The sequence below is a fragment of the Balearica regulorum genome, chromosome Z (assembly GCF_011004875.1).
Source record: "Balearica regulorum gibbericeps isolate bBalReg1 chromosome Z, bBalReg1.pri, whole genome shotgun sequence".
In the NCBI taxonomy this organism is placed as follows: domain Eukaryota; kingdom Metazoa; phylum Chordata; class Aves; order Gruiformes; family Gruidae; genus Balearica; species Balearica regulorum.
In genome coordinates this window covers 46,747,190-46,772,172 of record NC_046220.1, presented here as the reverse complement: position 1 = coordinate 46,772,172, position 24,983 = coordinate 46,747,190, and the positions used below count along the sequence as shown (strand labels likewise).

General features: G+C 41.2%; 1 protein-coding gene across 11 annotated transcripts in view; it reads left to right on the top strand.

The window, feature by feature from the left end:
- Window positions 1-905: 905 nt before the first annotated feature.
- CEMIP2 (cell migration inducing hyaluronidase 2) overlaps window positions 906-24,983 on the top strand; it is a 60,137-nt gene continuing 36,059 nt past the window's right edge. For 2 of the 11 annotated variants that reach the window (XM_075741301.1, XM_075741294.1), the window contains exons 1-2: window positions 7,268-7,452; window positions 20,132-20,468. In XM_075741301.1, coding sequence (XP_075597416.1) covers window positions 20,144-20,468 — 325 coding nt within the window. In that variant the 5' untranslated portion in view covers window positions 7,268-7,452; window positions 20,132-20,143. The other 9 variants (XM_075741297.1, XM_075741291.1, XM_075741295.1 and 6 more) reach the window with 9 other exon arrangements.

Sequence of the window (24,983 nt, the reverse complement as noted above, 5' to 3'; positions counted from 1 at the left end):
GCAAAGTTGACAGAAGAACAATAAGGATGGCGAGATACGAAACAACTTCCATATAAGGGACAAAGAAATACATTTCATTAGTATGTTTAGACTGGAAAAGAGATGAGTATGGGACAATGTGATGGAGTGCCATGGAGAAGGTGAATGACTGTTTCTGTCAACATAAGAACTATGGGGTATCATATCAAATGAGTAAGTGGAAGCTCCAAACCCAACAAAAAGAGATATTTCTTCTTACACGAAAAGCTGTGCCGCAGAACTCCTTGTCATAGGACATCATGGATACTAGGAACTTACGTGAGTTCAGAAAGCAATGGATTATCTTAACAGAAACTAGTAAAAAGAAGTATAACAACATTCACACAGAGCTGCAAATCATTGGAAGATGGGGAAGTAGCCCACCAAGTGTTGATGTATGTTTATTTAACTTTTTTTTTATACTCTTGTCATCATCTACTGTTGGAAATAGGCTACTTTGCTAGATGAACCTTTGCTCTGGTATAAGGAGTCCTATTTTATTATCACTTTATGTTTTTTTAAATAAATGGATCTGCAAAGCCAGTAATGGCCATTGTGCTTCCACCTCAAGCTCTTGTTTTAGGAGCCTACTTTGAAAAAGTGCGTGATTTTCAGGGTTATTTAATATCTCAACCTGAACTTCCAGTTTTTTAAGGTGATACATGTTCTACAGCACTGCAAATGCACTTGTGAGACTCAAAGGATTCATTTCTGATGGACAAACAAATGTTTCTTGTTTTTACATTTGGTTGTCATTTATATAAGACACTTCAATTCCTGTTTTTTGTAAAAAAACAAAAGGGCAGGATGCTATCCTATGCAGCGACCCCAACAGATAACTTTTCCTGTAACAGTGATTAGCCTTTGTATTTATTCTTGCCCAAAAGGAAAAAGGTTCAGTCAGCCATTTGGTGACACACTGTGTTGACAGAAAACTGAAAATTTACTGGAAACAAACCCCTTCAATTTTATGTATGCATATGATTGCTGTGGTACAAAACAAGGTAAGCAACGTAATTGCCTTATTCTACAATATTACTTAAAAGTGCGTCAAAAGTGTTTTCATTGAATTTTAGAGAAGTTTTTATAAAAGAGTATAATTTTGAGGACTATGGTCTGAATGTGTATCAGAGTTGAGAGCCCAAAGCTTTGTACAAAGATTTGCATTAGCAAATCATCTTTTGCAGGCAATGCGTCTTGCAGTGTTTGATGGAAAGTCCTGTTTCAAACTTGGATTTAATGCCATGGAAATGAATGTTACCTTGGAGTCCTAAGATTGCAATTTACCTGTTACATTTTTAAAGACACAAAATGTATTCCTACCTGCATATGTTTCTTCTTGGAGAAAGTGAGTTACCAGTAGATTCAGGTTTTTAGCACTTTTCCCATCTGTTTTTGGCAAAAATCTAGAAGCATTAGAGCTTTTTTCTTTTTCCAGAGGTATTTATTAGTGCTTTTAAATTATGCAATATTCCTGAGCAATTCTACTTGTGAAAGTATTTCTATTGTCTATTCAATGAGATATGTAATAAATAATCATAAAAGAAAAGCACTTAAAATGCATTTCTCTACAGTGGAAGTCAGACCGTCTTTCTCCAAGATTAAAACAACACTATTTTGTCATGTATCTAGCTTACTTGTATATATCTGCTAATGTTAATGCACATCAGAAATCTGTGATTTAAGCTCTGCTCTTCTTCTTGTTAATTTCACAAACTCTTAATCAAAATCATTCTCTGTTAAGATAAAAATAAAGAACAAAAAATTCAGGACATAAATTTATTGCATAGAAATATTATGTGCATAATTTTAAAGTGATTACACTAAGCACATGAGATGAAACACAAATGGTCGTATGTATTCCAAATAGTCTCAGCTAAATTCTGGCAAGCAATTTGTAGGAAATTATGTATTTAACAATTTTTAGTCTGCTTTATGGATTGTGGAATGTCTCATAATCTGTCGTACATCAAAAACTTCTGACAGTTGTGTAAAGGTCCATAGACTGTGGCTTTTGACTTATGAGCACAGTACTCTGAACTCAACTCTCGTGGGATTGACTAGCCTAACAGCTTTTGTGGTTACATATGGTTTATGTTTCTTGACCAAACAAGCAAACAGGACCAATAGTCCTTATGGTTATGTTTCTGGTAACTCATTTAGCAATCAGTTTCCATCAATATTTCCATTAAATGCGAGCCAAATTTACTGTTACAGTTTGCTAGTAAAGTTGGCATAAACGTCAACCCAATTCACATTAAAATAAATATTAAAGTGTCTTGGAAGGTGGACACCTTTCAAGGGAAACCTTCCCAAGGAAAAGGGGTTTAAATACAAAATACAATCACAATCACATGTTTTTAATAACATTGAACTAAAATGTAAACACAAATGAGAAAATATTATCTGTGTTTCTTAATGTGAGTGGATGGATTGGTTTGGTAGGAAATTGTGACTTTTATTCAGATGATATTAAAAATTAATGCAATATGAATTTGTCGCATTTTGTCTTCCATCAAAATGCATTTTAGGAGAAGTATAAAAGGCAAAATACAGCTTCCTTGTACCCATATTTGCATTGTGGTTTTCTTTCTTTCTTTCTTTCTTTCTTTCTTTCTTTCTTTCTTTCTTTCTTTCTTTCTTTCTTTCTTTCTTTCTTTCTTTCTTTCTTTCTTTCTTTCTTTCTTTCTTTCTTTCTTTCTTTCTTTCTTTCTTTCTTTCTTTCTTTCTTTCTTTCTTTCTTTCTTTCTTTCTTTCTTTCTTTCTTTCTTTTTCCTTCTGTCTCAATTATCTTCTCCCCTTCATGTTTTTTGTCCATGTGTATCTGGTTCCTCACAGTTACCCCAGTGTCATTTGCTCTTTATATTTATTTTCAACTATTCTTTTAAAAACTCAATTTATGAATCCTCCTTTCAACCTTCAGTGCAGCCTATAATCGCTTCATTAATAGGAATTTTGAAATTATTTTGCTGATTCACTCTCAGTGTCTGATTACAGAGGAGAAAATCTGTGAGACACTAAAAATGTATCGGTTCTTCTTGTTGGGTTTCAACAGTCTCTCATTTTTATATGACCCAGGATCTTGAAATTCTGACATGTTTCTCCACTGTAAAATTTTTTGTAACAGCCAAAGTGAGGGGGGGGGGAACAAAAGGTAGGATTTAGGTAGAACTTGGCAATGTCTCATTAGGGGAAGCTTTGGGGAAGCTGGTGAAATCCTTGAAGCACCAAGAGCAGATACTGCAGTCTTCAGGCCGCATGTCTCCTGTCAGCATCACTGCTGTGGGGGAGAGTCATTGTCACTGATTTAAAAGACTTTTTGTGTAAGATAGGTAAAGACTGAATCCAGACTTCCGAACTCCTGAGTGAATGCATTAGCCACATAACACAGGTTTTTGCTCTTTGCTTTTAATTTTATTAGTTTCAGTAATAATACATGAATTCTCTAATAACTTTCTTCACACTTTTTTGTAGACCTGCAAAAAGCAAATGAGTTGTGTATGGGTTTGTTTTGACACGCATAAATAAAAAGGTGTGATTCTTCAATGGTCAAGGGAAGACGGTACACTGAAACTGTTCCCTACCAAAACCTGTCTACAAATTAGCTTTATGTTCCCTAAATATGCATTTTAAACTCGTCTTCTCCCTTAAACTGTTGTTATATTTTGTTAACTGCTGATAACTTTGGTTGAAGCACAGTCTATCAAAGTAGGAACAGGCTTTTACCACAAGCAAACCTCCTCTCAGCCTAGGCAGCCTTTGTATTATTTCAGGAGTATAGCTTTTTTTGCCACCTGATATGTTAGACTCCCAGAGATGTAATTAAAAATCCATGTGTTTAGTATGATAATTTAAAACACAGCCACTGCATAGAAAAGGTATTACCACAGGGTAACTGGGACATATGCCAGAAAGGCTTAAATAAGGAAAGAAATACGTATGTTTGCTCTCATCTCAATAGACCAAAGGTAAGATTTTCTAAATCACAAGGATCTTGATGGGAATCCAGAGAACAGGACATAATTTTAACTAGTAACTGGATATATTTACCACTGTTCCCCCCAACTCCTAGTACCTCTTTTTGTTCAAAAGGACAGAAGTTGGCTTCCTTCTCACTTATTTTGAAATCATCAGAGTGTAGTGGCTTGCATCAATGACCTCTTTCAAGTCTATCTTTTGCTATTTTTAAGCTTTGGGTTATACACTTGACCAAGGTTTTGTCTGCTTAAACCCAAAGCAGTATGACAAAAGAAGTCATACCAGATGGAGATGTAATGCTTTAGTGCACCATTTGGGTTTGATACGAGATTTCAAATACTCGAGTAATCTTAAAGTCCAATCTTCCGCATGCTTACAGGGTTTCGGGATTCTTTTATTCAAATATATCCATCACTTTAAGAAATTATAGCTGTTGGCTGATAATTCCACTCTATAAGTGATCTAGTGTTTTTACAGCTGACAGATATTTGTGGTTTGCCTAAGACTGACAAGTATGTGTTGTGTGTTGTCTAAAATACATGCACGCACACACATGCATACATATATAATACAATGTATTTAGCTTCAGACTAATTAATGTATGTAGAAGTGTTTCTGCTTTATGCCCCCATATAGTAGTACTAGCAAACATCTAACCAGGTATCACTGAAATGAACTCTTCACAGACTTAAACTGGGAATGTTGATGAGCAGTCTGTGTTTCTTCGTTCTGTATACAAGGATATAAAAAGAAAATACTTACTGTTCCTGGACTCCTATCTTTCCAGTGGATAAGCAGTGTTTTGTGTTAATGAAAAACAAAAGTGTTTGAAGAATAACACACATGAAGAATTTAGTTCTATTGTTTAATGAGAACAGAAAACATATCTATCTGGCAAAATCAAATTTACAGATTTTTTTATGGAAGTACTGCATTAAGTGAAAATAATTCCTCAAAGGACAGGAAAGATTTAACCCTAAATAATTTATGGAATACAGAGATTTCCACAAATTAAATTGCATGAATATTTTGTTACAATTGGCATTCCTGAGGAATAATTCAGTATTATTTTTATACAGGATTATATGGTGAAGGGTAATTGAAAGAGTGTTCTGCTATTAAAAAACAACTTTCAGAAGGTCAGACACATACTAAAAACAGTGCATGCAGTAAAAACAGTACACCTACTACTTATTTGCCGATCCAAATAGCAACTGAATAATCAGACACATGCATTTCATGGACAAACATAACATTACATGTGTAAAATGGATGTCTGGTGCCATGCTGATTTTTTTATTTTTTTTTTAAAGTGGGCAAATTTTTCATCTTGAAATATTTGAATTTCACATTAAACAAATATGAACTACCTTCAGTTTGATTTCAGCCAAAGTCAATGGCAAAGGTAAATATTCAGTTTGCACATGCATTTGTTGAAATGAGGTAAAGCTTTACAATCGCATTTGTTAGAAGCATTGTGCTCCTGGGCATTCAAAAAAAAAAAATTAAGCTGAAGAAGAAGGAATAGAAACGCAGAGACATGATCAAAGTGAAGATGAAACTGCCTCATTCAAACACCTAAGGGCTTCCTTCACTGTGGTTTAGTGAGAAGGGCAAGTTAGGAACTGTCCCAACCCCCTTTGTGTCTATGCAGACAAATCTCTGTCTTGAATAAAGTATTACTCTCCATCTCAGCCCTGAAAACTATGGCCTGGAGCTCAGGCTGTGCAGGGGAGCTGCAGTCACAGTCACCGCTTGAGTTACTACAGCTGCTCATTCCATCATGGTCCCTGCATACGGCAACTGCTGTTTTGCGGTGCGGTGGTTTGCAGTTCTACCACCCTGAATCCTGCAGTCCTAGTGAAATATTGCAAGCAAAGTATCCTAGTATAATGTCTAAGATTTCAGACTAATTGAAGCTGATTTGCAGTTTATTATTTAGTCACTAGATGTCTCCATATGCTGTAAGCAAACACAAGCTATGCTTACTGGTAAACAAAGAAGAAATCACTAGAACTAAAGTTACTTGGGGTAGTGTTTGCAGGAATATACATGAGCAATCACTTCGTTTCCAGCTGTCTGGAATTTCCCCGAGGAAATAATTATGTTGGAAAACGCCATCTGTATTTCCCAATCCATTTCATTGAAAGCATTTTGAATCTGATCAGGGCGCTTTTTTCTTTTTTTTCTTATTTGTAATGAGTCGGCCCAACCTCGGAGCACTGGAAACGGTGGGAGGTCCCAAACTTAAGAAAAGCCCGTTGTCAGATATACATCAAAGCTCACAGCCTGGGAGGCTGAGGTGCCCTGGAGCTCTGGGTCCCCAGCAAAGGTAAGTCCTGGAGCTTTACAGTCCGAGTTTCTAAATGAGACTGATGTTCTTTACTGTGGAACAGCTGCAGGCACTGCTTTCTTAAAATTCAGAACATTTTTGGCTTTAATTTGATTTTACTCCAAATCAATTTTTTTTTTTTTTTTTTTTTTTAATAAAAATCCCAGAAAGCAGAATCAGATTTTCCAGCCAGATCTTTTCCTAGGTCAGAGACTGCCTGGGCTACAACTCTTGTAAGTAACTTTATTCTCTATTCCCTTTCAGCCCAGTAAGCCAACCTGTAATGATAACCACCTCGTACCCTGCTGCTTTTTACCGGTGTTGCCTGTGATTTACTTGGCGTGTCCCTCCACGGCTGTCCTCACCGAGACAGCACGTTGTGTCTCCCCTCACTGCCTCCCTGCTCCTTTACCTGCTCTCGTACAACGGGGACCTTTTATACCTCCCCTGGCAGCACCTGTGCGCTTATATTGTGGATATTTTTTTCTTTCTTTCTTTCTCTCACGTGTGCATCTAACGCTGTGTTTAGTACTTTAGCTCCAATTTAGCTTTTTTCCACACCGCCCTGAGGAGAACCGTGGGTCAGGGCAGGAGTGCAAAGTGCCCCCGCGCCTGCTACCGCCTCCCCAGCCCCGGGTGCTGCAGGAGGCGGCGCCCGGCCCCTTCCCAGCGGGTGGGAGGGCCGGGGCTGCTGCAGTCCCACCGGGCCGGGGGCGGCCGGGCACCTCCACGGCCGCGCCGCGCCGCTCCGAGCGCGCCACAGCTCCGGCGGGCCGGGCCGGGCCGGGGGCGGCCAGGCCGCGTAGCTCAGCGCCTGGAGGAGCGGTACGGAGCGGGGAGGGGCGGGACGGCTCGGGAAGGCCCCGCTCCTCCTCCGGCGCGGGGGCGGGGGGCGGTGGGGGGCGGGAGGCGTGTCCACGCCGACGGGGCGCAGCCGCCTCCTTTCGGGGCAGGGGATCGTCGCCCCGGGGGGGCCGCGGCCGCTGCCAATTGCGTAAGGGCGGCAGCCGGGGCGGGGAGCGGCGGGAGGTGGTGAGCAGCCGGGCGGCCTCCCGCCGTGTCCGGGGCGGGGAGCGCCATGCCGCCACCCTGAGCGCCCCGCCGCCGCGCCGCGAGGGGCCCAGGTGAGTGCGCGCCCGGCCGGGAAAGGGACGGCGGCGGGGCCGGTGAGCGGCGGGGCCGGTGAGCGGCGGGGCGCTGCGGCGGGGCGGGAGGGGGCTGCCAGCGCGGACGAGCCGCCGGGGTGCGGGCCGGCCTGCCCGACCGGCCGCTGCGGCACCGGCCTCTTTTGTTCCCGGGGCCGGCGGGAGGGGAGAGAAGGAGGGAGGGGAGAGGAGAGGAGGGAGCGGGGGCGGCGGCAGCCGGCGGCGGGGCGTGGAGGGCCGGCGGCGGGCGCAGCCGCGGCTGCCCGGAGGAGCCGCCCGCTCCGCCCGGGGCTGTGATAGCGCGTCCGGAGCGCTGGGCGCGGAGGCGGCGTGTGCCCCCGGCGAGGGGATCCGCCGCCTCCCGCCTTGCCGGCAGGTGTGGGCTCCGCGCCTCTCTGCAGGGTGCGGTGGCAGGTGCCGCGGCGGGGGTGCCTTGGCCGGGTTTCATCGCTTTGGTCAGCGCTCCTGCTCGGATGCCTCCGGGTTCACGCCGGGAAGCGAGGCTAGGCTCAGGCTTCCGCGGCAATAACTCACTGGGACCTGTCCTGATAGGCATCCCCGAGTGCCTGGGTTATTACGGATTGCTTTTCCTGTGCCTCATAACCAGCAACCTACTTTACTTGTCCAGAGGCATGGAAAAAACAGAGTGGGAGTTGTATATCTCATCCCCTCTAATAAAAGAGGGTGTGCGGTGATGAACGCGCTACATTTGTGCTACATCACAGCTTAGATGAGGGGTGTGTGCTGAAAATACTATCCGTGTTTATATTTTAAAAGTGAATTAGTGGCACAGATTCTTTAAAAGGAAGAGATTTTATGTTCCTGAATAGCTATAAAAATGAAATAGTGCTTGGGGCTTGACAAAGACAGTGCAATAAGAAAGATAAAGCAGGACTTCAGATTTTTAGGTGGCATCAGTCAAGTTTTGATAAATCACGGAGAAAGATTTGTAACAGCTTGTCTACATTACTGACATGAAATGGCCCATGGGTAACAGTAGGGAGGAGGGGAGGTTCATCTTTGTTCTTATAGAGTCTGTAGCTCTCAGAGGTGCTTTGTCTACATGGATCTTGTGTACTGCCTGCACGAATGTGAAATCTTCTGCCAAATCAAGTTTGTTGGGTCTGCTCTTCTTGCTCTCTCACTACTAATTCAGCATCCAGTGGAGTGTATGCCAGGGGCTGAAGCTAGGCAAAGTGTCCAGAAGAGCGGCAGTTTTATGTAACCACAAGTAATGCCCCAAGCTGTGAAGGGATTCAGGAAGAAAAGTAAGGAGGTGGAAAAAAAAAAAGAAAAAAAAAAGAGGCAAATAAGAGGACTGCTGTGAGGTCCTTGCTAAAGTGAGATTGCAGAAGTATCTTCTGAAATTTAGTGTCTGATCTGAACAATGACTGTGGTACGTGCTGTTTTGAGATGTGAATAGATATTTTTTCAGTGGTGGACTGTAGGGTTTTTTAATTTTGACCATCAGCATTTTAGCCCCACAATATTTTGTGGGGAAGGTGGTGGTGAGGGTTAGCTGGAAGCTTTTAACCTGATCATCAGACTTGTTGCTAATTGGTGGAGACACTAAGCAGTAGAGGATGTCGACCCCTGTATGGAAAAACTATTGTTTTCAGCAGGCCCTGTAAAATCCACTAAAGGTTTCCCAGCTGTAACTGGTCCCATGACTGGAAGAGTTAACGTTTGGTGGCACGGTTCACATTTCTTCCAAGTTGATAAACCAGGGGATGGGGCAGGGGAACAAAAATGTTGTTTTTCTTCTAAGGCATGAATATAAAAATAGGCACAGTACTAGGAGATTTATTAGTCTTAGAAGCCTGAAGAAGAAACTGTGGGACTTCCTTGGTTATTTTACAGATTGACTTTTTTTTTTTTTTAAACTCAGTTGATAAATATTTGAATAGCTTGTCCTTAAAAGGAGGTTAGGAGGTTATATTTCTGTGAGTAATTATAGGATGCAGTGGGACAGGTGCATTTCAGTCTGATTTTAAATGCTTGAAAACAACATTCGTACCACTAAATATGCAAATAGATGCCTACTTATCACGGACAATCTGGACTAGAAACATTCTTTAATTACAGATAATTTATTGACTTGCTTTTAATACCAAGCACAGTCATTAATTTCCTTTATCGTGTGTCCAGCACATTGCAGAAAAATATTTAATAAACAGTTTTAGCATACTATTTTTGTGTGTTTTGAAGTAATTTAGTTCAACTTCTTGGTGTAGAAGTCTTGTTTGCAGAAAATGAGCGATATTCTGCAGGTCATTTTTTTTTTTTTTTTTTCCTCCACATGAGGAAAGAAAGATGGGTATTAGTAATGTCAAGGATGTTATTCAGTGGCACAGTTATGTTTATCTTACCTGTTGAGTATGAGGTAGCCCTTTGCTTCTTTACCCCCAGGAAGGCACTGACCACTCTCTACGCTGGGATCAGAGCTCCACCTCCTCTTTGTTCTGCCTTGCACAGGAGATGGAGGGGGAGCTGGGGAGGAGGAGGAACCTGTTCCCCAGTGTTTGCTGGGCACTGATGCTACAGCCCCCACAGCCACAGACGTACACTCCTGCTACCCCAGCCCCACAGCTAAAGGAGCTCCTCAGATGATCAGCCACATCAGGCATCTCTGCAAGGAAGCTTGTCCCACAGTGCTTGCGGCAAGTCTGTTCTTCCCCTTCTGTGTGCTTAATGATTTAAAAACTGCTGACAGAAACTAGTGGGAAAATTATCACCTAGTAAGTCTCGCTTTCTGTATATTAAAAAATCATATGATAGGACCATAGTCTGAAGTAGATTATTTGCATTATCAAGGCAGTTCTATAAAATCACCTAAAGTATACATCAAAATGTGATTTAAATCGGTATCATAAATTACAGTTTCTTGTTTGGAATCAAATCATGATTAGACTTGATCGTCTCTCTGTTTATCTTTACTGAAAAGGATTTCACTGCTGATTTAATGGAGATGTTTTTGGCAAGACAAGTGGGAATGAATTGTTTGTAGATGTGGGTGTAGAAATCCACAGAAATATTTTCTTGTAATAGTAATACTGAGAAAGGAAATGGAGAGGGAGTAGAAAACTATATACCTTGAAGAAAAATGTATGAGAGAAGAGTGATGTATTTGCCAATATGGAAAGGAAATACTGAAGACATTAAAGAATGCATACTTTAGAACTTGTAACTGATTTTATTTCTTTGTGCGGAAGTAGGTTAACAAAAGGGAATGTAGTGGTAGCTCCTCTATCTTTTTGGCACATGGGATTAAGAAAAAAAAATTTAAAAAGAGTGGAGTAGTCATGCAAAATTACTAGCTATACCTTGCAGGATATTGCAGGGCTTGGCCATTGGGTGCAAAGTTCTCGGAGTTTCCTAGAAAGGAATTTACCACAGTAATCCGAAATATGAATGCAGCCACCAGTTCAGGAGAATGCATACTTAATGGTGGATTAGAAGGCTTTGTTTTGCTTCTTGAAGACTTGCTTCTGTTTTGAAATATCCCAAATACACTGTTCATGATTTTTATAAAAGGGAAATAATGGAAAATGTTTTTTCTTTTCTAAAATTGTACAAGAGTTTTGTTGTGTACCTTAAATCACTGAACAATATTCACCAAGCAGTGTTCCCCAGGGCTCAGTCTTGGGGCCAGTCTTGTTTAATGTCTTTATCAATGATCTGGATGAGGGGATTGAGTATGCCCTCAGTAAGTTTGCAGATGACACCAGATTGGGAGGGAGTGTTGATCTGCTCAAGGGCAGGAAGGCTCTGCAGAGGGATCTGGACAGGCTGGATCGATGGGCCAAGGACAACTGAATGAGGTTTAACAAGGCCAAGTGCCGGGTCCTGCACTTGGGTCACAACAACACCATGCAGCGCTACAGGCTTGGAGAAGAGTGGCTGGAAAGCTGCCTGGCAGAAAAGGACCTGGGGGTGCTGGCTGACAGCTGGCTGAACATGAGCCGGCAGTGTGCCCAGGTGGCCAAGAAGGCCACCAGCATCCTGGCTTTTATCAGTAGGGATGTGATCTTGCCCCGTACTTGGCACTGGTGAGGCTGCACGTTGAGTCCTGTGTTCACTTTTGGGCCCCTCATGACTAGAAGGACATTGAGGTGCTGGAGCGCGCCCAGAGAAGGGCAACGAAGCTGCTGAAGGGTCTAGAGCACAAGTCTTATGAGGAGCGGCTGAGGGCACTGGGGTTGTTTAGCCTGGAGAAGAGAAGGCTGAGGGGAGACCTTCTCACTCTCTACAACTAGCTGAAAGGAGGTTGTAGTGAGATGGGTGTTGGTCTCTTCTCCCAAGTAACTAGCGAAAGGACAAGAGGAAATGGCCTCAAATTGCATCAGAGGAGGTTTAGATTGGATATTAGGAAAAATTTCTTCACTGAAAGAGTGGTCAGGCATTGGAAGAGGCTGCCCAGAGAGGTGGTGGAGTCACCATCCCTGGAGGTGTTCAAAAAACATGTAGACATGGCACTTCAGGACATGGTTTAGTAGACATGATGGTGTTGGGTCGATGGTTGGACTTGATGATCTTAGAGGTCTTTTCCAACCTTAAGATTCTATGATTCTATGACTCTTGACTTGAGCAATTATGTAACTTCTCTGATACCTTAGAGCCATAGAGGCTGTTGACATTCAGACATATAGTCAAGTTGTACTGTGTTAGCTTAGTTGCAGAAGCTCTTCTCACAAGACCGTTACTTTTAAGGCTTTGTGCTCTCATGGATTTAGCTGGTATGTGCCCTACCCTTCTGCTGGAGGCCACCATTCCTACAGCAACATGAAAACTGTTCCTATGTTTCAGCTGCCATATGGTAGTCTGGCATGTTAATTTAAGCCATCAGGTAAAGCTGTATTTTGTGCTGATAATGTCAACAGACAGTTGCAGTCACTGAGCTTAGAGGGGGGATTTGGCCATCATAGGAGGAGGTGATTTTGGAAAAGTAAGGGCAGGAGAAGAAAGTTAAATGAAGATCTTGAAGTATAGTAGAAGAATAGCCACATCATGTCAGCATGCAAAAGTGTCCATCCAGACAATTACCAGATGTCTGACAGTGATGAGTAATAGATGTCTAGTAAAGATACCACATCATGATATTGCTGCTGTCAGCCTCCAGTAGCTTGTGGAACTAGATGAGCTTTAAGGTCCCTTCCAACCCAAACCATTCTATGATTCTAACTTGGCTCATACAAATGCAACTCTAAAAGAATGTGGGTGTGCAGCTACAGAATTCAGCTTCTCAAGCAGCATTGTTTTCTTTGTAGCTGATGCACAATTAAAAACTGCAGAGACAATCCTTCAAGTGAGCAGAATAAGCTGCATTTACTGAAATTTGAGTTGGACTTAGGGGGGGAGGGGAACAAAACCAGTCAACCCACAGAAAAAAAACCCGTGAGAATTATACCTGAGAAGAAAACCAGGAGAAGTACAAAGAACCAGGATGAAGAAGAAAGAAATACATATACTGATATGGAAGAGAGCATGTTGTGCTACTGATTTATATTTTAAATATAATTTAAACATGACAACCCACTGATTATTAAGTCATTCTGTCAATACATTCTTGGAGTATTTATGCTTATGCCTGTTGACCAGAGCGAGATATGGGATCTGACTCTTTTCTCCACTGTCTGTTGGACATGTACTGTCATATATGCTTATAATCTATTTATAAGAGCTTTTCTAATTTAATAAGAAAGAAATAAGTATTTAATATCACCTTGTTCCTCTTGAATGGATTACAGGCCAGAACTCTGTTTCATCAGTGATTCAAAGTAGTGTGAGAACTGGACTTGACTTTTCTGAAGTGTATTACCATTACATAGACATTTTTTCTACAGTGAAGTCCTAAGCTATAGCTGTTTTGGATGGCATTTGTGGTGTTCTAGAGACTGCACATATCTGTAAGTACCACTTCTTATTGTCAATATGAGAAGTAGTTTAAAAAAAAAAATCCTGTTTTTAGTTTTTTTTCCTTACCACCTTCTTAAGGTTCTCTAAGGTGAACGCCACAAATGTGTTACTTTCACGTGGAAGCTGTTGACTTAAACAGAGCTATTTATTCACTTAAAAGTAAGCTTGTACTCAGATGCATCACTGAGCTGAGGAAGACCAAAGTTCTGTAAACTAACCCTCACAATGTCCCTGTGAAGCTAGTGACTGCTTTTTTTCTCATATTACAGGCTTGGGGCCCAAATAAGCTGTGACTCACGCAACAAGCTCATGGCAGTTGCGTGATTAAAATGCAAGTTTCCACTCTTGATTTCTTATGCAAGTTATTAAATCTTTCATTTCTGAAAATGAGAGAAACAGTAAAAATTATTCCATTTGTGTTGCCTATTTCAGCACACATGCCGTATTTTCAAGTGTACTCTTTTGGATCCTCTGTATTTAAGACATTGGTTGATTTACTTGTATGCAAAGAAACAAATGGTTTTGGAATAATTTCCTTCAGCAGAACGTGCTATTGTTTTAACAATGAATGAAAGACAGAACAGAGTTCCCCAATTTGTAAGTCATTTATAAAGAATAACCATGTCAAAAAGAAACAAAGGGGAAAAATATTGAAGTCATGGGAAGTGTCAGGCACCATTTTAGGTACATAGACCACAGTTCTATGCTGAGGTTTCTGGCTTATGTTTCTTTGTTTCAGTGGGCAAGATCTGTATAAGAGCCGACTGAAAACAGCAGTGTCTTGAGGTCAGTTAAGAATACATGAGTGCTTGCAGGATAGTGTTTGATGTCCAGGAACTGGAAAAGACCGACATGTTCCTGCAGATTCTGCAGTAAGGTGCATCTCTGCAGAAGACTATGAAAATCCCTAAATTTTGTGTGTGAACTTTCTGAACAGTCAGATACTATATCTGCTGTATCAAATGCTTTTCTGATAGTTATGTAAGTGAAACCAAGTGACTGCTGCAGACCTCATTCACACAAACTGGGTGAAGAACAAAAGCCCAGTTGTCACTGGAGGGGAGAATGATTTTTCTTGTACAAAACCCCGTTTTGCCTCTGATCTTTCACCCTCATCCTTAACTGACATCTACCAAATGCTTTCAGAAGAGGCTAGGAACTAAATTCATGGCTCTCCTGTATGCCGTAAGCCATGAACCCCAGAGTGGTTTTACTTGACGTGCTGTAATTTCATACTTGTTCCCACAGACAAACTCATATTCCGCAGGCTACAAATTACCTGTCTCCTTCCCTTGGCAAGCAATCACTATCCTCTCCCCCCCTGCCCCAGCATCCTGTCTAATCCATAGATAGTAACTAAATTGTTTTGCATATTGTCTAAACATATGTAATTAAACTCTCCCTACTTGTATATAAATTTGAAATTTGCTTCTGACCCAGAGAGAGACCTGTGTGCTCAAAAGATTTCATTAGACCAGCTGATAAAGATTACTTCTATCTACAGACCATGTCTTATACTGCGCTTCTGTCTCTTGATCTTTGTACTTTGGAAAAAACTTGTTTTGGGAAATGTGGGCCTCGGCTTGAATAGTTTCCAGTGGTTGCATATCATGCAATTTTGTGTGTTTTCTCTGTGCCAAAAAATTCAGTAAAAATTAATAGTTGCTACACAGGAAATTCAGAAAATCTGGTGCAATATAACTTATTTTGGACAAAGTTTTTATAGTTCATACCATGCTTGTTTCTCACTTGCTGTTACTCTTTGTCCTCTGATTTTCTTCTGAAACTGCTGGGCAAGGGAGAAGACTCAGTGGTGGCATGCAGCAAACAGTGTATGTGATAGAAGATGTCTAGACTTTTTACAGTTTTTTTAAGTCAGCTGGGATTTTTCAGGCTGTTATAAACATTGTTGTGATTTTCAACAGTTACTTAACTGTGCTAATGTGTTTTACTGTGTACGTATCTTTCCAGCTTTTGCACACGCGGGTGGAAAAATAGGTTCCCACAAACATGCTGTCTGTTATCATAGTGAAGAGGTGTAATTTCAAAACAAGGCAGTGGAAGAAAAGGTGGAACCAGATAGGAAAGCATGTGGGCACCCCATGTGTCTACTGGCAACCATTAATTTTCCCAATGGTGAGGTTAAGATTTGTTGCACTGGGGACTTGAAGGCATTTGAAACATTGTCCTGAAATTAGTATATTTGTTGTAGTTGATGAGCTTGGAGGCTTGTAAAGGTGTGAATGTCATACTTTAGGAGTTTGCTTTAGACCACTTTCTGTTCAGTAATTGTAGCTACTTAGGAGCTTTTTAATACTGAATTCTTGTCCCTTTCCCTACTCTTGGGTTTCTCACTGTGCTTTGATCTCATACCAGACAAGTGCCTGTGCCAGGAAAGCAGCAGTAACCAATGTGGCGCTGGATTGCATGGGGAGATATTTTTCCTGATGTGTGTGGTTTTCTCCCACCCTTCCTCAGTCTTTTCCTTAATGGTGATTATATACTCTGAGATTAAAGGGTGTGGTAATAGGTCGGCACTACAGCTGGTGGTGTTTGATAGCCCAGAGCAACAGAAGTGGGGTTTCTTCTAGTTTCTCTTTTGTTTTATTTTTAAGAGTTGTGAACTATGCATCCTTAAAATATGCTTTAAGGGAAGCATTAATTTCTGTGCACTGTATGGAAGTAAGTATACTTTGTCTACAAAGTTTTGAGAAGGTGCAAGGGTGCGGGAGTTTTCTAGCACATTTGACATGTTTTGTTACACTAAGCATTTGACAGCAGAAAAGCGTGAAATATTTTGGTATATTTCTCACCTTTTGGGTGGTGTCAGATGATGTTTTGAATTACTTTGTGAAAGAATCTGCTTTTTTTCCAGGAAACCAGCCCCAAACCGAGTAACAGATAAGCATGCCGCTCACTTCTGAGCTCACACTCATGTCTCAGGAGGTTCAGATGTTATCCCTTGGTTGTACAGCGCATATGTTTCTAGTTTCTGCAAGTGCAGAACAATGTGGGCTTGTATGAGTGTGTAGTAGTGGCACAAGTTAAAAGTGGTGAAGGAATACGTGAGGAGACTGGAGATGTTGCAGCCTGTTCAGTGGTTCATTGCTGTCTGCCTGCTGGGGTTTGTTGTCCACACAGCTTAGACACTCTGTTGGCAGAGCCAGACTTGCAGGTAATTGCTGTTTTTACTTAGATGCTCTGCAAAATAAACTTTTTTTTTTTTAAACGTGGTTTAAGCTGGGTTGGCTGATGTGACAATTATGAGAAGTGCTTGCTTGCTTATGTTGTGGGAAGGGGTGCCTAAGCAGAATTCTGGATCGTGTGGAGTAGCACTACTCTTGCAGAAGTGTGACATGCAAGTAGCGTAGCCTTGCAGCAGATGGGTGCTAACGAGTACATAGTGGGCTGAAGCCTTTGAGGTGCTGTAGCTGAAACTATGCATTGGAAGCTTCCCTGGTACTGGTGAGCTGGAAACACATACTTACCTGTGGCCCTGACTAAAAGCTGTGGTGAATGATGGATTTGAAAATATTGCGTAATACCCTGTTGAAGGCTGACGGGCAAGAAGTTTGGGAATACTGAGACAGCTGCCTGCCTGAACGGCATGACAAATAAGATTTGTACAGATTGAAGTCTGTATAACTGTAATCAGTTGTATATTGTGCAACAACTTGACTTTTACTGAAATCACTCTGAAGCTAGCAGGGAAGTAAAATACTGCATCACTCTGTATACTACAGTACAATTGTAAAAGTGGTGCTGTCTAGGACTGCACCATCAGGGGAGATGCTCAGATCATGAGCTCCTTTTAGAGACCTCCCACTTCTGTGTGTTTAGGAGCCAGTCCTGTCTGGTGTTTGTAATTGCAAATGGTCTCCTGGGGCCTTTGATCTCCACATTTTTTTCCTTTTTTAAAGGGAGGCAACATAGACATAGGCAAAAGGGAAATGGCAAACCTTTGGTGGAGAAAGAAAAAGTATTACACGGAAAAATTCAGGTGCATGGGAACTTGCAAGGAAATGTGGTATTTAAATAGTTCAAACAGTTTTGGTTTCCCCCCCGCCCTGCATTTTACTCAAACAGTATTTGTGCAACCAAATATCTGCACTCTCTAGGGTGTGACTGGACATATAGCCAGTTGCATTTGTGTGGTGCTATCTGAAGACCTCCACAGAGTGGAAATGAACAAGTCACTAATTTGATTCAGATTATCAATGTATCTTAAGAAAAGCTAGTAGCTGCTCTACAGGATAGAAAAGATTCTTCTTTCAGCTGGAGAGCTGCGAATTACACAGGAAGAGGGAAGGAAATGTTGAAATGGTTACTCCTGTTGCAATGGAAAACTATATAGTAAGTCTTTTGATTGTGCTAAGTATCTCCTTATGGCTTTGTTTCACTGTTTTTTATTTGGGTAAGACAATGATTCTGCAGTCTCTTTTCCACCCATCCTTGGGGTGACCTGTGTTTGCACTTGAGTGGGATAGTTGGAAAACTTTTACAGTTTGCAAAATGAGGCTTGCATAGAAGGCAGAATGCTTTGTAAAAAGCAAAATTTGCTTGAAGTATGACACAAGTGTGTTTGATGTCTGCTGTAATTAATGTCTTTTTTCCTTTAAAGGGCTAGCAGTATTTTAAAAGACCTTAGTAGACAAAATTGTGGTGAAATTATTTTGTAAAAGTTAAATTTTGCATAACCATTCTGGATTTAGTTCATACAGCTAATCAATTAACAAACTTGTTACCTTTTTGTATCATGTTATAATGACCACTCTGTAATCATTTTGTCAATGCTGAAAACTTTTTAACCAAGTTTAAGAAGTTAGGGGTCCAAACCATAACAAAATCTCAGTGCTGGATCAGATTTCTTTAAATTTTTAATAAAAAAGGTACTTCAGTATTTGTTTCAGCTGGACAGAAATACTGCCTTTGAATTAGTTGAAAAGCTCCTACTCAGCTTTTAACACCACTTCTAAAGCATAGAAATGATTGAGTTCTCAGTGCTGGAAGATGACTAGTGGAGTGTAAAAGCAGATGTGGTGAAAGCAAGCTGTTCTGCAGTGCTCAGAAAGCGTTGGGCAGTTAAGTTTGAGAGCAGAGGATTAGGTTTGGGAAATAGTTTCTCAAAGAACAGAAAGGAGAATGATGAAAATCGATTTGCTACAACGAACAGGTGCAAGAAACATTGCTGGAGGACTTTGCATACTTTTTGTACTCTGGGATGGCTACTCCAGTTAATGTTTCAGTGCCTTTACTGTCATTGTGCATACATTTGGAGATGCATTGTCTCCCATGAAAGGGTAATCCAGCCTGTTCAATAACAACTCTTTTGCCTTGAAACAGTGAAGTATCAGATTTTGCAGGGTGTGAGACAAAAGGCTCCTTTGCTACTTCTCAGAATAAGGTTACGGTTGTCACGTTTCTCCTTCGCTAGCGTGCCTGGCACTTCAGAGCATAGCTCAGACTTCCCTTTGTTAATGGAAGAGAAAGAGGATCTCTATGCTCTTCCATTATTGGTAGTTTTTATTTTCATAATTCATTTTGCTATTTAATACACATGATTATGCTTAAATCCCCTTTTGGATTTAGTTTAGAAAGCTAGGTTTCAGTTAATGAAACTTGAGCAGCCTTCTCAAAAAATGCCATCCCTAAGAAGCGTGAACTAAAAAAAAAAATAAAAAAAATCATGCTTTGTGAATACTCCATAGAATACAACACAGTTGACCAGAAAGCCTGAGAAAACAGTCAAATTCAGTTTTGTGTCTCTTAAAGGAAACCAGAAAAGCATGGTAGGTTAGAACTGCTGGCGAGGATGAGCCAGGCAGTGATGTTTTTGGTAGGCTTTCCTCATTGGCTGCCTCAGAAAAAGATGGAAACAGTACTCGTAACTGAAATAAAAGTAGCACTTGCTTCTGGGTGATAGGTACAGTGATCTGGAGCAGTCATGTTGCTTCCAGGCTTTGTGTCCGAGCCCAAGGAACTCAGCAATGAGAAAAACCATGAGGTTTGCTGAACAAGATGCAGATGACTTCTTTACAGGACCATTCCTGATGCACCTTTACTAGCAACGAGTCCAGCTGTTAGTAAACTAAAGAGTGTGTGGTCTCTATATATCTCAGCTAACTAAAAATGCTGACCGAGTTGCATCAGCGTGAATATAAATAAAATTGTGTTTAGTATTTTACGTATAAAATGTAAATATTTTTTTACTGCTTCCAGTGTGGAAGGAAGGCTTGTCTCTTTCAACTTCTTTTCTGTAAAAGAAAACAATGAGGAGTTTGTTCAGCTCCTGTGTGCAGAAGAAATACATTTAGGCATTCTTTGCATAACTGTGGGGAAGAAGGGGTTGCTAGCTTTCTCATTGTTCAGCTTGTTTCTAAATCGCATAATACAAGTTAACTGTGAAAAATACGTAGCGGAACTACAAAGAAATGGCCTGTGCTGTACTGTGCTCCCATGCCAGAAGCTTTCGAGGTTAATTTTGTTGAATATATATATGTGTGTATATACACACACGTGCTATTATTTCAGGCTGTTATACCATGGCAAATGACCAGTAGCAGCAACTGAGTGACTGATACTTTGTAAATAGCCACAGTTTCAGTGGCTGTCCTTCTTAAGAAGGCATGTGGCTTAAAATTGGTTTTTTGTTTCTTTTTTTTTTTTCTTTTATGTATTGTACTCTGTATTCTGAAAGCCTGTCTCTCATTTTTTCCCCTCTGTGTATGTGTGCGTGTTCCAGTGACTTTATAACATGCAAGACACTGATGCCAGGGGGAGCTCCCCTGCTTTCCTCCGGCCTCAGAACGGGAGCAGTCACAGGTCTTCGGGGTATGTCCCGGGGAGAATTGCCCCTCTCCGTCCCCCGCTGCCTTCACAGAGCCATGCTGCAGCCGAATTTACCTCTGCGAGACAAGAAGCCCGGACAAGACTCCCATCCTTACCAGTGGATCAGCACCGCCGCCAGGCAGAAGCCAACAGGCATAAAAATACACTCATTTGCTTTGCCATTTCTAGCCTTTCACTTTTTGTTGCACTGGGGATTTTTTTGGGAATAGCTTCAAAATATGCTCCAGATGGTAAGTTCTTTTGCAAACAAAATCATCCTAGAAGTTACAGTCCTTGTGAACATAATTCAATAATTCAGCATCAGAATTGGTGTTAAATGCAAAAATAGGACTCTTACTGCAATTTTAACATGGAGGGAAGCATTGCTTGGAGGCTAAGATGACCTGCTTTTATCAGTGTCATTTTTATATTTTTTTCCTGTGAATGATTTGATTTACTTACATGAAGCAAAAAGGCAGAGCAGTAAATAAAGACTGCTGGTGAGGGGGAGAGAAGCATGGATGTTGTATAAGTGTAACTGGTTTTGTCTGCAGAAAAAGCTGTCTGATATGTTCACAAATTGCAGACAAAATGAAATCCTGTCTTTTTTAGCAGTAACTAAGGAAGGTAGGAAGAATGTTCAAGTAAAAAAAATCTAAAAATCTGCAAGAATTTATACCAACAGTATGTTTGCTTTGTTTATACATAAATTGGGCAGGGACCTTTTTGATCTATTAGCCCTGATTTTTTTTCAGCTCATCTTAGAAAACTGGGCAACTTCCACAGAATTTGGAGAAACCTCCCAAATGTGTCAGTGGTTATAAAGCATGAACAAGTGACGTGATTAAGCACTGGTCACTAAGTATACATCCCTCTGGCCAAATACTGCTAGGACTTGCTATGAGGTGCAGTGCTGGTAGTATAGTTGGGAGCGTGGGTTGCTTTGTTGTTTTTTGTTTGTTAAAGGCAGAAGTCAGGTTTCTAAAAGCTAAACAGGGCTTTGAATTGAAACTGTTGACTATTGTAACACAACACACTTAGACTCCTCGGTGGCTTTTAGCATAGTAACGCAAAAGATTTAGTTTCCAAAGTCAATGCAACACAGGCTGAACAAATTAGATAATCAATTGGAGATTTCAGATGGCAGTACAAAATGCATGCACTCATCTAACTGGAGCACTCTTGGTGCTTGGCTTGCCGAGATCTCTTCTTGGGTTACTGAGTTTTCCTAATAATTATAAAGGAAAACAAACAAACCCTGAAGGAGCAGAAATGCAAAGTTATTGCTATGTTGTGGTCCAGATCACTGGTAACAGGGGTATGTATCTACAGTAAGTGCTTCAGTTCCAGCCAAGTTCAAGAGAAGGCTGAAGGGTGACTTAGCCAGTTGACCCTGAGAAGTACTTTGGCAGGGGAACCTTTCTGCTTTGATATCAAGACTTTAACTTTTACTTAATTAAAAGTTTTAGATTTTCTTGATGGTTTTAGAAGTGCGGTATTATTATGTGCTGTCCGATATGTAAAATAATAGTCCCTTTACGCTTTAAAGGCTGATAATGTGAAGGAGATGGCTTGCCTTTTTTAAAAATGCATGTGGTTTTGGAATGGTTTTGTTTCATCTACGCTAGCTCATTCCAGAGGCATTGAGTTGTGCAGATTTTTTGCACTGAATGCATGGTCACCATGTGGTTGATGAATCACTGGGAATGCTGAGGATGTTGCAGGTTGCTCTGATTTAATAGATGGGCTTTTTTTTGTCTGTGGTAATGAGTTATGTAAGGGCTAAGGAGTAACCCAAGGTCATGACTGCTTTCCTTCAACATCGCACTGCTTCTCAATGGAAGTCCAGCCCAGTTTTCAGCATTAACTGTTGCACTATGTCTTTCTGATGTTTCCCTGCATTATCCTTTTAAAAAAAACCCACAACATGCACCCATAGAATCCTTTGGAAACCCTGACACAGGAGAAACTCTTACAGGCACCAAGAAAAGTCTGGCTGAAATTTTAATCTTGCAGTATTGTTGTTGCAGCAACTCCCCAAAAGTTTCCCAACAGGTTGAAATGTTAATGCGCTCAGCTCCAACCTAGCACATGCGATACTGCAGCCAGCGACACCAGTTCCAGCTAGGTGTGTTCTTCTCAGGGGCTAATTGGAAATCCATATTGTCGGTACTTTTAATGGCTGTTTAAAAGGCAGTAGAGGGAATGCGAGACTTAGTAGTAATTGCGTGTAAATCCTAAACCTCCGGCATACCTTCCCCAAAGGGAAAATGATACTTGTCTGCATTTCTATTCCTGCCTGTCAGCTGGTTTCTTTTTTCCTCCTTGCTTTTATCTTCCTGTCATCATCTGGGTTTTTTCTTTTTTTTTTTTCGTTTTTCTAAAGAGTCCTGAACACTGGAGATCAGGGAGGGCGCTGGAAATGCAATTTCCTTCCCCATTTCCAGGGGCTTGTGCTGCAGGGTCAGGATGACAAGCTGGGGAGGTTTTCAGGGAAAAGTTCTGCTTGGCCTTTTCAGCTCTCAGCTGGAGCTTGCCCAGGGTAAACAGGATCCTCAGAAAATTTAGCTGCCAAACTGTGATAAACTTCTGCTGAGCATAATATAACACTGATAACTTTTTCCCAGAGGCCTTAAAAACTCCAGACTCGGTGGCTAAGCAGGTAGAAAGCATCTATTTAACTACATCTTGAGAACTGTTTCCTGCCTTTTCTCCTGCCAAATTTCATGTCCTTGCTCCAGCACATGGAAGGTTCTAGAATTATTTTTGGGGGGGGGCAGGGTGTTTTTTGTGGTGGTTTTTTTCTTTCTCCACCATTTGCAAAAATACCACTTCCCCACTCCACCAACTCTGTTAGAAGCAACTAAACCTCAGGAGAGCTGACCTATTTTTTATAAAAATGCTCTGAAGTAGAGGCTTGCCTTGCAAAATTTTCAACATGAGTGGTTAAATTTGGTAAGGCCATAACTACTTAATGTTTTCTGGGCTATGCTTTTGTTTGCATTTAACCTTAACTGCAGAGGCAGTGACTATGGCCTGTAAAATATAATTTTGGGGGTGACATTTGGTGAAGTACTAAATATTTGATGTTTCCTTGCAACCCCACTGCAATTGCTAAGGGAGAATTTCAGAATACTTTTGCTAAGAGCATCTGATCTGCTTGCCAAAAAGTTGATCCACCATGCTTCAGAAACATGCTTGCCTTACAGGAGTGCCTATTTCTAATGCTGATGGCTTCCTTGCTGGATCGTAATGTACAATAGATATTTTTTTTTTGAGTTACTGTGCTGTATCTCTCATTTCTGACTCAACAGAAAAATTTACAGTTACTAGATCTTCTCTTCTGTGAATCACGCTAAGCAGAAATCATCAGGTTGCTGACTCATGGTTTCCTCACATTGCCCTTTGCTACCAGCCAGGAAATACGTTTCTTCACAGTGCCTGTGTGTGTGTGGTGTCTGGGGGAAGGGGTTTAGTGACTTTGCATGAGTCAGGCGATAGACTTGCATTTATCCAGTGAGCATTCAGCAGTCTTGCTGATCGCGATGCTTCTTGCTTTTTGGCTTTCCCTCAAGTGTTGAATTTCACTTTCTAAATGCCGTCTTCTTAAGGTCCCACCCAAAAGATTTTACTTTGTTTTTATTTTTGTATTACTACTTGGATGCCTTTTGCCCTTATGCAGTTCTGCTAAATTTTTCCCACTGGTAGTCAAATCCTGGTTTATGTGGGTTTCCTGAGTTGGAAAGGATTTGAAATGTGGAGAATAACACTGAAGGAAAAACATTTCTGTCAGCAAAACTAAGGCTGGCTTGTGTTAAACTTGTGGATAGGTTTTACTTTCTTTAGATTTTGGAAGAATGGGCTATTGCTAATAGCTTTTTGCCCCCAAAGTTGCATTGCAGATGTGTGGGTGTTCTTCACCAGAAGATAGGATGTGAAAAGGCTGTTTTGACTGTTACTCTCAGTTGGACTGCTAAACTGTTTATTTTGGCATCTTTTTGGTTGTCTTTTGCTTAAGGAAAATGCTTTCAGTCTGACTGGTTTTCTTGGTAAGAAAATCCAGGGAATATACTTCCCGTTTCTGTTTTTGTAGCATGTCTATGCTGCTGCATTACTCAACTGCTTAATATGCTAAAGGTGTGTGTGTTGTAAATAGTACATTGTGATGTCAGGTGAAGTTACAGCACAACACTGTCACTTCTTGCTGCTGCTTCTCCTTTTCTGGCTTCGTAGTATGGTGTCATTGCCTGTGTAGTGCCACGCCTTTGGTAGGGTTTCAGTTGGATTTCATGTGTCTCTGCTCTCCTCTGGTTTGTAGCCTGATATTTAAGCTGACTTCTTAAGGAGTGCAAGCCATGAGTTTAGACCCAAATGTCTTGTCTCCCAGAAAACTGCTCTAACCAGAAAGGTGTTATACTAAATATACTAAGGATATCTTGTCCGTTCTTTGTCCCTTACCTGCAAACCTACACTGAAAGAAGTGATTTGCATGCTTAAAAGCAAGAAGGGATCAGCATTTCTCACACAGAGAGAGATCCTGAGGGAGGTGAGATATTTAGATGCTTTACAACCATGCTAGCTGGCCTAGGACATCCAGTGCTCAGTGTGACTGCTGTGGATCTGAGTGCTTCCCACTTACCTCTCCTCATATGCCGCAGGTGATGTACAAAACATCAAAAACAGCAGATGGTGGTCAAAAGCATCTATTGTCGACAGTATATGTTGACAGTTCGGTCTGTGGTCATCAGTAGGTTAATTCAGTATGA